Source organism: Ictalurus furcatus, chromosome 5 (genome assembly GCF_023375685.1).
Source record: "Ictalurus furcatus strain D&B chromosome 5, Billie_1.0, whole genome shotgun sequence".
In the NCBI taxonomy this organism is placed as follows: domain Eukaryota; kingdom Metazoa; phylum Chordata; class Actinopteri; order Siluriformes; family Ictaluridae; genus Ictalurus; species Ictalurus furcatus.
In genome coordinates this window covers 27,526,136-27,540,241 of record NC_071259.1, presented here as the reverse complement: position 1 = coordinate 27,540,241, position 14,106 = coordinate 27,526,136, and the positions used below count along the sequence as shown (strand labels likewise).

Sequence of the window (14,106 nt, the reverse complement as noted above, 5' to 3'; positions counted from 1 at the left end):
GTGAGAGATGAAGGCAGTTCCCCCCTCCACATGCCACCCCCCATCCATCAGCATTCATCGCAGCCTCTCGCGCAGGCACAAGAAAGGGCTATTTGATCACTTTGTAGCATTAATCATACAGTGCGAAATATGTTGCCCTGTTATATGGAGAAGAACAAAGTGCAAAGTCTGGAATGTTTTTAACAGACAACTGTTTTGGCACCCAAATCCCACCTCGAAGACTTTTTTATTTTTTTAATTATTGATTTTTGTATAATTTAAACACTGCACGCGATTGTAATTTTGTGCAGAAGGTTTCATCATCCTGGCGGCCATAAAAGATAATCTGGAGCATTAACATTCGGGACTCTGTTCATAGTGGATTCTGTTAAACTGCATAACAGAACCTCCCCAATGTCTATCTCCACCGAGTTCTCATTAACTTTGCATTTAGATTGCACGTTGGATAAAAGAAAAGCCTTCAGCTGGTGGTCAGAGACGACTTGTTCCTTCCGGCTCGTTCCGTCTTCCCTGGCTCTCATCAGAGCACCTTACACATCAGCTTCATCTCAACTTATTGACGGCAGTGATTTTGTTCCAATCTATTCACTGAAAACCTCCATGGTCTCCGTGTCTCACACAGCTCTTTAGTAAGGACAGGGTATGGTCGGGACTGTTTGCACAGTTTAAGGCCCTCGGACCAAAAAGGCGCCTCCTGATTTTTTTACTTTTTGAAAAAAATGGGTATGCAAAAAGTACACTTTACTATTATTAGGCAAAAAGACTTATGTATTAGGCAGTTGCTGGCATCCAGGTAGACATGTAAACATGGTTTGTAGTGGAAGAATTCGAGTGTCCTGCACAAAATCCTGACCTTAACCCCACTGGAACATCTTTGGGATGAACTGAAACACTGATTGCACCTCAGGCCTCCTCACCCAACATCAGTACCTGACCTCACTTGTGGCCGAATGGTCAAATCCCAACAACCACAATCCAAAATCTATTGGACAGCCTTCCCAGAAGAGTGGAGATTATTCCCAGCAAATAAATGGCTAAAAAGTATGCTGTGTCCTTCTTGAGTAAATAAAAAAATTGTTGGCAATTAACTGTGATTTAAGACTATTGCTCTTGTTGATTATTTGCCTATAACAGCATGCCCCAACGTGCTTTATTCCTTACATACTTTACAATGGTAGTCCTGATGGTCGTTTTATCAATGATGCAGATTTAGTGGTAGCTTAAGCATTTTGCAGAGGTGGGTCTTCACTCTTCTTTTAAAGACAGCCAGTGACTCAGCTGTTCAGACAGGCAGGGAAGAGAAAGTCTTGACGCATGTCTTGAGGGATGGTAGTTCAAGTCGTGCTTGTGCAGGATTTGATTACTGCCTTCAGGTAGGTGGACGCTGGTCCGTTTTTGGCTTTGTATTGATGTGGGCAGCTATACATACAGTAGGAAGTGGAGTGAATGCAGCAATGGGGTGATGTGGGAGAACTTGGGGCGATTGAAAACAAGCCGTGTAGCTGCGTTTTGGATCAGCTGTAGGGGTTGGAGGCCATCAATGGTTAAAGACTGAACAAGTGCCTGGTAGGCATCTGTGGAGAGAAGTGGTCAGATCCTCCTGATGATGATGTAAAGGTTAAACCTTCACGACTGAGTTAGCACCCAAAAGAATTACACCAAGGTTTCATGTGTTGTCAGATGGTTAGATCATAGAGTTCTTCAGGGAGTTGACAAGATCTTGGCACATGTTGTTTTTTTTTGGCGTAGAAAGGTGAATAAGAATAAATAAACACAAATTAAAAAATGCGCTAATCAGTGTGAAACTTGAAAATTGGTTTGATTCTCATGTTACGTGCTAGGCTTCGTACTAACTTTGTTAGCAGATTGGCAGAGCAAGCTGAATACATACACTCACCATGTCACCAACGATGTCTGCTGCTTCCTTCCAAGCTTTATTTTTCTTAGTAATGTCTCTTTACAAAAACAAAACTTGTAACCACGGTTTCGTCTTATATGTCCTCTCACTAATCGTTATAAACATTTTGTCAAAAGATGTTTAGGACGAAATAATGGCTATAAGTTTTTCTTTCATTTTTGTGCTTCAAACAGTAAATATGAACTAATTGCGGGTAAGAGCTTTAAGAGAAGAAACATCAGACCCCAAGTTCCATAGGATTGGTCTGAGGACAACGTCATACCTAATTCGCATAGAATTGAGATAATGCTTAATATAAATGTCGCTTATGAGGCTATCACTCAGTCGCTAAATTGCAACTCGGTGTCCTACACGTGTGGAGAAAATGAACGATCGCCCATCACTTTGCCCCTTGCTAATGTGGCTAAAGCTAACTTTTTGTGCATCAACATACTCAGTTATTGTCTATGGGGCTTTCGAAAGTGTTACTTCAGCACCAAATAAAGACAGAGACTGGTATATGAGCTGGAACGATCTTGTGTATATGATCCAGGCTATAACTTGCTGAAATTTCAGATCCACCCACAGTTTAGCAAAGCTTGTCTGACTGTTTTGCCGGTGTTGCTTCTGCTTGCGTTCCTGGTTTTAATTGTTGTCCTTCATTTGCTTATTCATGGGTGAGCAGCAACAAGTCTGCATCTTTATTGCATCATGTTCCTGTGTGGCTTGTGCTCTCAGGTTGAACCCAGCCTCTAAGCATCTGCGTGTGTGTGTGTGTGTGTGTGTGTGTGAGCGTAATGATTCAAAGAATAGACTGGCGATTAGCAGGCAATTAAAACAATGCTAATTAAAAGGCCTGTGGTGGAGCCTGAAGGAAAGGGATGAACATTAGGTGCTAAACAGAAGCTTTGAAGAATAAAAAAAATGACGAGGCTGCTTTGGAGTGTTTCAGCATACTGCAGATCACAAGCCATATACACACACCCGACTCCAATATGCTTCACATGAACCAAAGTTGCATGGAGATTGTGTAGATTTCACACCTGAGACTGATGAAGCGGTGGGATATTAAAGCATGTCTTGTCTTGTAGCTGGCTTGGCTCCCCTCCGCGTTGCCAATTGAGATGTAATTGCACACCCCATTCGATTACCTTTAAGCCCGGCTATTGCCAATAATCTGCCAGTAGCGCGGAATATTAACAACTTGGCTCATTTTGAAAGACTGGCTGCAGATGTGCAAGATTTCCAAAGCAGAATATTATTCGTAAATCCAATTTTGGAATTAAGTCAACAAAAAAACACAAGGTGTAGTATATCAAGTGGTCATCCAAGTTGATGAGAAAAGAACTACCAGTTAAAAAAAAAAATGTATAGGAAATGTTAGACAGGTAACCCTCCATCCATTTTCCATACCCCTAATACTACATAGGGTCATGGGGGTGAATTTGGACTGGGGGAGGAAACCAGAGTACCCGCGGAAAACCCCAGAAGCATAGGGAGAACATGCAAGAGTGGAGGCAGGATTCAATCCCCCACCCCCGAGGTGTGAGGCAAACGTCCTAACCACTAAGCCACCATATTTGTCATTGAAATGAATGAAAGATAGCTCAGGATCAAACTGGGGCCTTGGAGATACGAGGTGGTAAATCTAGCACCTGCTGCTATAAAAAAAAAAAATGCAAAGAAATGAAAAATGGTGTTTTTTAAAAAAAGTTTTGGTTACTTCCAAGCTTTTGGCGTCTGTAGTGTAACAGGGCCTTCAAACATCGTAGATCATTTGTTGCTTGATTTGGATGCTGATATTAAGGGAATACTGAAGAAAACACAACAGAGCACTCATGCAGACTTCACACCTCATATTCTCATACCATCGGGACTTACATTTTGAACTGGGATATAGACACCATGCACTTGTCCACATAACTTTCAAATGACTTCTGCAACTAATCCTCCTACCCTAGCCAACCTCTCTCCGGCACTTCTGTAATGAATTTTTTTTTTCTTTCCTTTTTGTGCGTGAGGCCAGTCCCTCAAGTATATTGATAGCTGATGGCAAAGGAGATTTTCATTAAACCCTTATTAGCATTGACCCGCCAATACAAGGAGGGCGACTCTTCTCAGTTGCGGTTCTGCCGACTCGAGGGATGGCTCAAGGCTTCGGCTGTCCAACCCCAAGCGTTCTGATGTCTAACGAGCAAGCTCAACGTCTCTGGCAGGGGATCCAAATAATGCATATTCTCCTCTAAACAGTGAAGGTGAACCAGGCATTCAGAGAAAAAAAAAAATCCCTGCTTTACAGTCCACTGCTGAACTGAGGCTTTTTTTTTTATGATTATTACAAGACCTGCTGCTTGTTTCTCTCAGTGGTAAAGTGTGCTGTGTTATTAAACTTTTGCTTGCTGGCATCATGTTCTGGCGTAAATGAAAAAGTTGTGTTTTCAGACGAGATATCATTTCTTAAGAGTGTAAACAGCCATATTTTAAATAAGGAATAAAAAACGGTGCTGTTATAGGAAAATATTACAGCGGAGTTATTCTTACCACTCTGAATTTGATTATTTTCTTATAACAGCATGCGTTTTATTCTTCCGTTTGCCAACCCTAACAATTTTTTAATAATTTAAAAAAAAATGACGTCCTGCTTTTTATCCATTTATAGTTACTTTTAATGTTGTGGAAAGTCTGCATAGCAAATTAGTTCCTGTTATCACTTAAGTTGTTGTGGCGAAGCTTTCACGCTATCTTCGCAGTGGGAAAATCCCGACGACGCGTGTTCATAGTGAATTAAATGGTTTCAAGTGATCAGAATAAAGTGTCGTAAGATCACCACAGTAGAATGCTATAAATCAGTCCCTCGAGGATTTCGTGATCATAGAAATGAACGCAAAATCAAGCGAACAACGTAATACTCGGAGGAGCTTGCAATTTTTCAAAATGACAACAGAGCTTCCGCAGATCTGGACCAAGACGCGTCGTGTGACGTCATCACAACGCGCGTTCAACCAAAGCTCTCGTCGGGTCACGTGCGTTAAACATGTGTACAGCTAAAAGGTCTCCTTTCATCACTGCGAAAGACCGTGCAAAGCTATTTTTTGTGCAATTGCAATTTCAACTGAATTGAATTCAAGTAGTTTTCCGTAAAAAAAAAAAAAGAAAAGTTTGCATTGCAAATTTTGAAAAGCATTGCAGCAAAATCAAACATTTTTGGCCGCAACTAACAAAAAAAAAAAAAAATTGACAAAAACATTTTTCCTTAAAGATGGATATGAACTGAAAACACGATTTCAGTTCTTTCTGGCTTTGTTACATTGTCCAAAACCGTACCCCTCCTGCAGTTGTTCCTTCAGCTGACAAAAAACTTAGCTTGTCATGTAACAGAGAAACCGTCCCATGTCGGAAAACATAAAGTTACAGCTTTAAATCTGAGAGTTCCAAAAAGCGCTGACACTGGAGACTCCTTCTCCTCCCAGACTTCACCATATCAACAAGTATCCATGTTTTTTTTTTTTTTTTAAATTAACTGTTTATGTGGTGTCACTGCCATGCAAGTTGTTATTATAAAAACAATAACACATTAGAATGAGTGCTTTAATAAAAGCCTGTGATTTGCATTGCAGCCAGAACTACTCCCTGGGCTGCTGTTATAAAAAATAAAATCAATACCATCAATACCTTCTGAGCAATCAGAATCGAGAAGTCAAAAGGACAGTCTTTTTAGTACAGTGTTTCCTGCTTGTTTCTCTCACCGTTCGAGCATTCAGTTATTACAGAAACGGTGCTTGCTGATATCTAGACAAATTACATATTCATGCATCAGAGTGGTCATTTCTTCCCTGTGCAGAAGGATTGGTGTTAAACAACATCCTCACATAGATTAATCAGTGTCTTCTACTGTAAGTTACCAAAGTGTAAAGAGAGAATTAGTCAAAGTCTCAGGCTGTAGATAAATGTGATGACTCAGGGCGGGGCTCAGGAATACATTACCAGTTTGGCACAAACATGTCAATAGTATTGAATTTAACAAAGCACGGCTTTTTCAATATTGTTACCTTAATAAAAAAAGGCATCGACTTGCTAACGGCAGCAATCATGACCTCTTTTTTTTTTTTTTTTTTTTTTAAGCAGTTGCTGAACCTTCAGCAGGTTTTTAAACGTGGATGTGAATATGAATTGCCTTTGTGGCCTATCTCGACAGATACGTGGATGATGTGATCTCTAGGATTGGCCGCATGTTTCCAGACATGTCCATTGAGCTCTTCCGGCCCAACGGGACATCAGCTGTGCTTCTGGTGAGTTTCTGTTATAAATCTGTTCTGCCACCTTAGTAACATGATCCTGCCTCTGGTGATGTGCACGTTTTTCAAACCGCAGGCTGTCAAGATGTCCAAATTTTCCTAACGACTTTCACCTTTAAAAGTAGAAGACTTGCACGGGCAATCAAAAATTTAAGGACACTTTACATAAGTGAAATAAAACGTGATATGGCATGGGGTTACGGTAAAGTAATGGGGTGTGACCTATTTCCACTCCAAAATGTATCATTTTCCCATAAAAGCATGTTCCAAAAGTGTTTTTTTATTCTTATACCGCAACAGTTTTCTAATATTTTGGTTGTTTTTTTTTTTATTTATTAAAGTCTGACACTTACTATTTATCATTTTACACTTATATTTTGTTGTGGAACATCTGCAGAACGTTTTTGTTACTTCTTGTTATCACTTACATTATAGCAAATGGACAAAACTTGAAGGTACGTAATTAAATAACGAAATAAATATTGGAAAATTATTGTTTTCCAACAAAAATCTTTAGAATTTTGAACATTTTTTTTTTAATTTTTGAATTGTATCCTCTATTCATTTTAAGTGTCCTTGGATAAAACCATGAGCCAAAGGTCAACTATCAACAGAAATATCAAATGATACATGATATTCATTTTAAAAACTCAATGTAATAACCCATAAATTGAACATTAATATTCCCATATTGTTGGCACCCATGAAAGAAGGAAGGAACCTCTTAAATCCAAATTTCGCCCCACGTATTAAGTGTCCAGGTAGGTGTCGCGATAGAACGGTCTTCAGGACAACTACACTAATTTGGCCAAAAGTTTGTGGACACCTTCCCATCACAACCATATGTTGTGTCTTCCTCAACACAACTTTGTAGGATGTCTTTGTATGCTGTACCGTTACAGTTTCCCTTCCCTGGAGCTAAGGGAGCCAAACATGTTCCAGCATTACAATGTCCTCGTGCGCAAAGTGAGGTCCATGAAGACATGGTTTGCCAAGGTTGGTGTGGAAGAACTCGAGTGGCCTGCACAGAGCCCTGAACTCAACCCCAGTGAACACCTTTGGGATGAACTGGAACACAGACTGCTCCTCAGGTCTCCTCACACAAAATCAGTGCCTGACCTCACTGATACTCTTGTAGCTGAATGGGCAAATCCCCCACAGCCACACTCCAAAATCTAGAAGAGTGGAGGTTATTATAACAGTGAAGCAGAATGGGATGTGATGGTCAGGTGTCCACAACTTTTGGCCATATGGTGTATGTCAGACAGGTTGATGTTTGAGAGTTATGGCCTGGCAGACAAAACTGTACTGGGATGAATATTTCTTGTCCCTTGCTGAACATTATGGAGCAGGTAACCGGTCTGATGGTTACCAAAATCTGCCTCAACGAGTGCGTCCTTTTGTCTTGTCTTGTCCTGTCTTGGCCATGCGCTTGGAAAGCTGTTGTAGAAGTCAGTTTAAGACTTGGTACCATTGTTCCAGTCTCACTATTGAGTGCTTTGTCCTCTGCCTGTCCTCATAAACATAAGGGAGCATGCAGGACTCCTGAAGAAATGCATTGTCTTTTACTATGACAGATGTAAAGCTGTAATGTAAGCAAACACCAAAGACAAGCATAGAATCACCATAACTTGGAGGCATGGCTTTAAAATCTGTCATAGTTTTACACTGTCTCATTGTCTTTGCTTTTGTGCACGTTTTTTTTTTTTTAAAGCTGATCTGATCAAGCAACACTGCGAGCCAAGACTCTCAAATCAACATCTATCATCTGCCTCAGCTTTGGGATTGTCTCCGACAGCGCAGTCTCTGTCTTTTACCAATAAGATCATGTTTTGGCATAGAGATGGCGAGAGAAAGAAGAGATGAGAGAAAGAAAGAGAGTGAGAAATCTTGGCAGAAGTGCCAGAAAGACTACAAATACCCCTTCCCCAGCTATGGGACCTCAACAACTCGTGCCCACAGGACACACTCTGCCAGATGGCCCAGTTGGCAGGCTTGCACACTCGGGAACACGGGGGGTCGCTTGAGTGTCAGCTTCCCCACCGCAGGGGCCATGCCACAGATCACTACAAAGCTTGGAACATGAACATCCCCTCCTCGCTCATCTGCATCGCTTTGTGCTCCCTAATTAGCGTGTTAAAAAAACATAATGCTCACCAAAATTGGTGTTTGAGTTTGAGTTCTGACCTACTTTTTTTCATTTGAAGTGGACGTGCTGGTCTTGTTGGCCAAATCCCCCAGTGCAACATGATCTGAAGACTTTTTTTCATGCCTGTTTTCTAAAGCCTCTCTGGATTATGCTTAAAGCCTACTTTTAAGTACACAAAATCAGTGCTTGGAGGAAAATTAATGATTATGTATTCATTCGTTCATCTTAGGTAATGTCGCGGTAGATCCGAAGCCTATACCAGGATCACTGGGAGTGAGCCAGGGTTACATCCTGGATGGGATGCCAGTCCATCACAGGGCATCACACACACTAGGGATGTAACCAAATAGAAATACATTATTTAGCATGAACAGATAATGTGTTCCAAACAGATACAAATACAGATAAAGATATGATGCACGTTAGTTGTTTATTAAAATGCTTGGCACAAAGGTCTTGTCATGCAGGCAAGTGGTCAGATATGAAGCTTATGGGCATGAGTGAACGGACGCATATGAAGCTTGTAGGGCAAAGACCACATTCATTAATATGAACAATGCATTGACAGTGTTCATTCATTCCTTCATCCTTAGTAACTGCCTGGTCAGGGTCAAGGTGGTTTAAATTAGGCTACTCATTTGTTTACCTTTGGGAAATCAAACCTACTATATTTGTTAGAAAATGTTACAGGCAGGTACAAATAAAATAATACACCTCTGTTAAAAAAAAAAAACAACACCCTTCTGATGTAGGCCACATCCACTTGAGGTTTAACTCTAAATACAAATATGAATATTTGGAGCACTAAACAGATACAGATACACACATTCACATACTCATTCACACCTATGGGCAGTTTAGAACAGTGTATGCCACCGTGCTGCTCAGAAAATTACAGTATGTGCCAAAATACAAAACAACAAAATACAGTTAGCTTGCCCAGGCTAAAGTCTAACCTGCACTGCTCCTGACAGCATTTCTTATAAAGTATACAGTACAATACTAGTCCAAAGAAGGTTTTTTTTGGCAGCATATAAAATCCACCCATGGGTCATTGCCACACGTCATTTACATGTAATCATTTTGAAGATGAAAGTGAAGGATAATTTTAGCAGACTTCTTCAGTATGTGCAGAAGGAGCTCCTCTTCAAGTGTTCTCAAGTGCGTTCTTCACATAGCACTGCTTTCAAGTCAGGACACGGGTTCACGTTCCACCGCTGAGACCTGCACGGCCTCTCCAGTTTAAAATAAGCACTGCCTTAAGATATCCGTCAGCTCTACAAACAATAACCAGAATCAAAATTGTGTGCGGAAAATAAAAGAAACCTCTGCGTCTAGGGACGATCAGGGCCAATATTAGCTTGAAATGCTGAATCGATACCTGATCATATTTGAGAGATTTTCCTCTCGGATCCATTGCACCTCTTATGTTTTTCGTAATCTTGGCAACAAGAAAATTGAAAATGGAAAAAGGAGAATTGGAAATGGGGAAAGTGGATCGGTGCGCTTCTGTGTTTTACTCTCGTAAGGGCTTTTGCAACTCTACACAATACTGATGGTTCTAACCATATACATCACTTCACAGGCAGGCTAACAATTTTGCAGACAATTCCCAGGCTACTTCCAGAACTGTGTGTTATATATTTAGCAGGAGAAGTGTTGGGAAGCTGTCCATTTACTTGTAGCTTGTTGGCTGTTGATTGCTTTTTGTATGTGTTGTGTGTGTGTGTGTGAAGCTGATGCCAAGGTGCTGGGTAATGAGATGTACACAGCAATCACAACAAAGTGACCAAACAGAAGATGGACCAAGAGATATTTGATATTTCATCTTAGATATGATTTTACAAAGACTTCCTTTGTGTTATTAAAAAAAAAAGGGGTGAACTCGTGGAAGAATAGTGATTCGTAAATAAGGTTGTGCAAACAGATTCACAAGTGTCAGTGCATGTGGTTAAAATCATATCAGGATGAAAATGGCATGAAAAGGCCAGGTGTTAATAGGGTCCTAGGGGACTGCCTGGTAAGAGACATAACAAAAACAAATATACATAGATGTTGTGTCTACACCGTCCTGCCTACAATAACGTAAACATCCTGCTTACTTCTTTACTTCTCAAGTAGACTCGAGACTCAGATGTGCGTTCATGGTAGTGCTGCAGCGTTAACTAGGGCGTGAGATTGAGGGCAGAGGAAAGAACCGGTCCTCTGCAGGCTCCGGATTCGTTACAAGCGAGCCTGCCCGACCATAATTAGGGGATGCTAATGAGAGTGACAAATGCCTCCTCCTCAGGCCCTCTCCTCATTTTCCTCACCCATTTGATACCATCAGCTTCACCACCCCCACCAATATGTTAGGTTTCTTGCATGCTGAGTTTGGAACGTATGAGTCTTGAGCTCCTTTCTCCTGATGAGCGGAGTGTTTTTAAGTGCGATCTGAAGCCGTTTCATGTGCTGCCGCTGACTAGATCCTGTCGTTCGTTTGGCAGCAGGCATCAAAAGATGCACAAACGCAGAGCCACCACAAAGCTTCACACAGCAGGAGGTAGAGATGTAGCTTCACAAAAAAAGTTCATGCATGTTAAACAGATCACTGTAAGGGAATTTTCAGATCCGAACTTAAATCTAGAACGTTCATTTTCTTTATTTAATCGCTCTAGTCTTGTCTAGGTTATTTTCATACTTAAGGCTGTGGAGTAGATCGTTTACTATATTATTACCAATAATGCACCATAAACCTTGTGTGCAACAAGGTGTGACGGTTTGAGTGCATGTGTTGCCCTGTAATAGTGTGGTAGCCTGGCCAGAGTCAGGGGTAGACCAGTGATAAATTGATTAGCTAGCACATACTGTAAAAGCTCCGATGTGCTACCCAGTCCCATGTTTTGTTTGCTCAGAAACCTAATAGACCAGGCTAAAAAGTGACTATCTATTGAAGTACATTAATGCAGCCTACAGGAAATTAACAAGTTTATGATTACTAACGTCTTCTCACCAATTTCTAATGTAGCACATCATATTTGTGCGCTTCACAAAAAGTTAGCAAATCGTTTGCCAGTGTTTCGGCTATAAGACGTTCTGTCCTCACATCGCACCTTAAAAATACAATATATGGCCGAAAGTATTATTTGACCCTGGCTAGTGTCTTTATTTTCTCTTGACACGTTAACTGTGTAATAAGCTGCCCACAAACGAATCCAGTGGGCAGTTGTAGGTTCTACAGTCTGTTTAAATGTTATTAGAGATACAAGCACTTGGTCCCTTTTGTAAACATGTTCCCATGTGTAAAGAACTAAGCCGTCGTCTTGTCCACAAATCAACTGCGAATAAAAATAAATAACTAATATCCCAGGCACAAAATTTACTTATCTTGGTCTACTTATTTGTCCACTCCTGATGGTGTATTCCTGTCTTGTACACAGTGTCTCGGGATAAGCTCCGGATCCACTGAAACCTGACCAGGATAAAGAAGTTGCTGAAAATCAATGAATGGATATGTAATATGAGGAATTTGAAACCTGGCTGAAGAACTATTTACAGAAAATGCTATTTATAGAAATATTGCTTATTTATAAATGTATTATGTAACCAGACAACCGGTATCGTGATACCTTTTGCAATGATAGCCATGATGTTTGATTTTAAAAGCTGTCTGTAATGTGTGTAGTTTTGGTTTGTGGATGGTTTTATTGACCATTGGGATGTTTTATCACATACCTGGCAACGCTTGGCACTTCTTAACAGCTACTAAAGATAATAGATCGTTTTTATTGGTGTATTCAATGTGGGGAAAATGACATTTAGCACTTATGTATTTTCAGTTTGAGTTTGCATAGGTGATAATGTTGTTAAACAGTCTTTCAAGCCCCAGCACTGCCAAGCTGCCACTGTTGGACCCTTGACAAAGACCCTTAGCCCTCTCTGCTCCAGGGGCACCGTATCATGGCTGACCTTGCGCTCTGACCCCAGCTTCCTAACAAGCTAGGATATGCGAAGAAAGGAATTTCACTGTGCTGTAATGTCCATGTGACAAAATAAAGGTTCTTCTTACTTAGAGGTCAGAGGAGAATTACCAGACTGGTTTCGAGCTGACAGGAAGGTTATATAACCACTCTTTACATCCGTGGTGAGCAGAAAAACATCTCAGAATACACCACATGCCGAAATCTTTGAGACAGACGGGCTAAAACAGCAGAAGACCGCATTGGGTTTCATTCCTGTCAGTAATCTGAAGCTACAGTGGGCACAGGTTCACTGAAACTGGACAGATGAAAACAGGAACAATACAATGTTTTTCCCATCATCAAATGCCCATTTTTGGTGCACCTTTGCTCTACTTAATATTCTTGACTTTCTGGTTGCTTATGTAATGGCAGATTACAGTAATTCTCTGTATTTGGCCTGGGCTCACCCCCCAGTGCTGTCCTATAGCGCTCTATTCAGAACGGGCCAGACTGTATTGTAAATAGTGAATGAAAGGAGGTCTTTCTCATGCTCTCTCTGTCATGCCCTCTCGGTGTCCTGCTCGCTCTCACACCGTCTCTCTTCTGTGCTTTTAGAGCCCTGCCTTTTTAATTGTATCTAAAAGTGACCTTGCGCTGCTATTGATCTACATCAAGAATATTTCACCCTCCTCAGGGGCATGGCTCGGGGCACACGAGCACATGGTCCTCTTCCGGCTCGGGAATATCGACATAGATTTCTGGAACGTCCTCAGAAAGCCAAATAGTGCTGAGCCATGAGGATACCGAGGTCAGTGTAGGATCAGAGCTTCAAAAAGGACCATTTGTTTATAGGCTGTTCAAAGCAGCACCTTTGCCTTCCTCATCGCTTGATGGAGAGCTGATAGAAAAGTTGATGAGGTGGCTATGGTGGTGATGCCAGAGTTGGCAGTGAGAGTGCGCAGGTAGTCAGATTAATGCTGAGCGGTTGAAGAGGTCCGAGCCAGCTGGTTCAGCAGGATGCCGGCTTTCTGAGATTCACATCAAAGTGACTCCAAGAAGACACGGCACATCAGCATCGAACAGGAAGCCTTTCCAAGCTTTCCATCCCGAATGCCTTCATCCGCAGCAGAAAGGAACTGGTGTTAGTCATGACAAACACATCATGCAGGCCTGCAGCTTCTGCGAAGCCCTGTGAGGTCAGCTAATGCAGGACGCCTCACCACATTCCCACTTTGACACCTCTCGCTTCCTGTTTCACAGCTGATTTTGGCGGCAGCGCTCACTTGTTGCTTAGAAACGCTTTCTTTCCCCGTCCTCGCCGCTCTTTTTTTTTTTCTCTCTGCCACGCTCTCTCCGTTGCTTCTCTTTCTGCCCACTCTCGCTCCAAATAAAAAAGGCACCATCTGCCACCGTGGCGCTCTGTTCCTCTTGGGAGTGCGCTTTTTCTCTCGGTGAGCGAGCCGCTCCAGGATGCCTCGAAGTTTAACGAACTTCTATTGTCCTCGGCACTGAGCTCGCGCCAGGCCCCGCGCCAGCGCCTCGCTTTCAGCCCAGCCTTTCGGAGGAGAGCTGAAGAAAAGCATTCCTAGAATAGCTGTTGACATTAAAAATTGGCTTCACACGTACAGAATGTACATAGATGTTGTATATGTATAGCATTTTTGGAGGGATTTTGAGTTTTGAGGTGAGTGACGTTAAATCGGTGATGGGTTTAGTGCTTATGTAGGAGGTTTTTGAGTCACTGTGGTGTGATTTATAAGCATTTGCAGTGAGGTTTTTTAGGGGATTGTGGCGAAACTGTGTAATTAATGTTTGTGGGTGATC

At 41.6% G+C, this 14,106-nt stretch overlaps 1 protein-coding gene across 2 annotated transcripts in view; it reads left to right on the top strand.

Annotated features, from left to right (window-relative positions):
* med27 (mediator complex subunit 27) overlaps positions 1–14,106 on the top strand; it is a 57,674-nt gene that overhangs the window by 24,769 nt on the left and 18,799 nt on the right. For both annotated transcript variants that reach the window (XM_053625569.1, XM_053625570.1), the window contains exon 4: positions 6,093–6,186. In XM_053625569.1, coding sequence (XP_053481544.1) covers positions 6,093–6,186 — 94 coding nt within the window. The remainder of the gene's footprint in view (positions 1–6,092; positions 6,187–14,106) is intronic.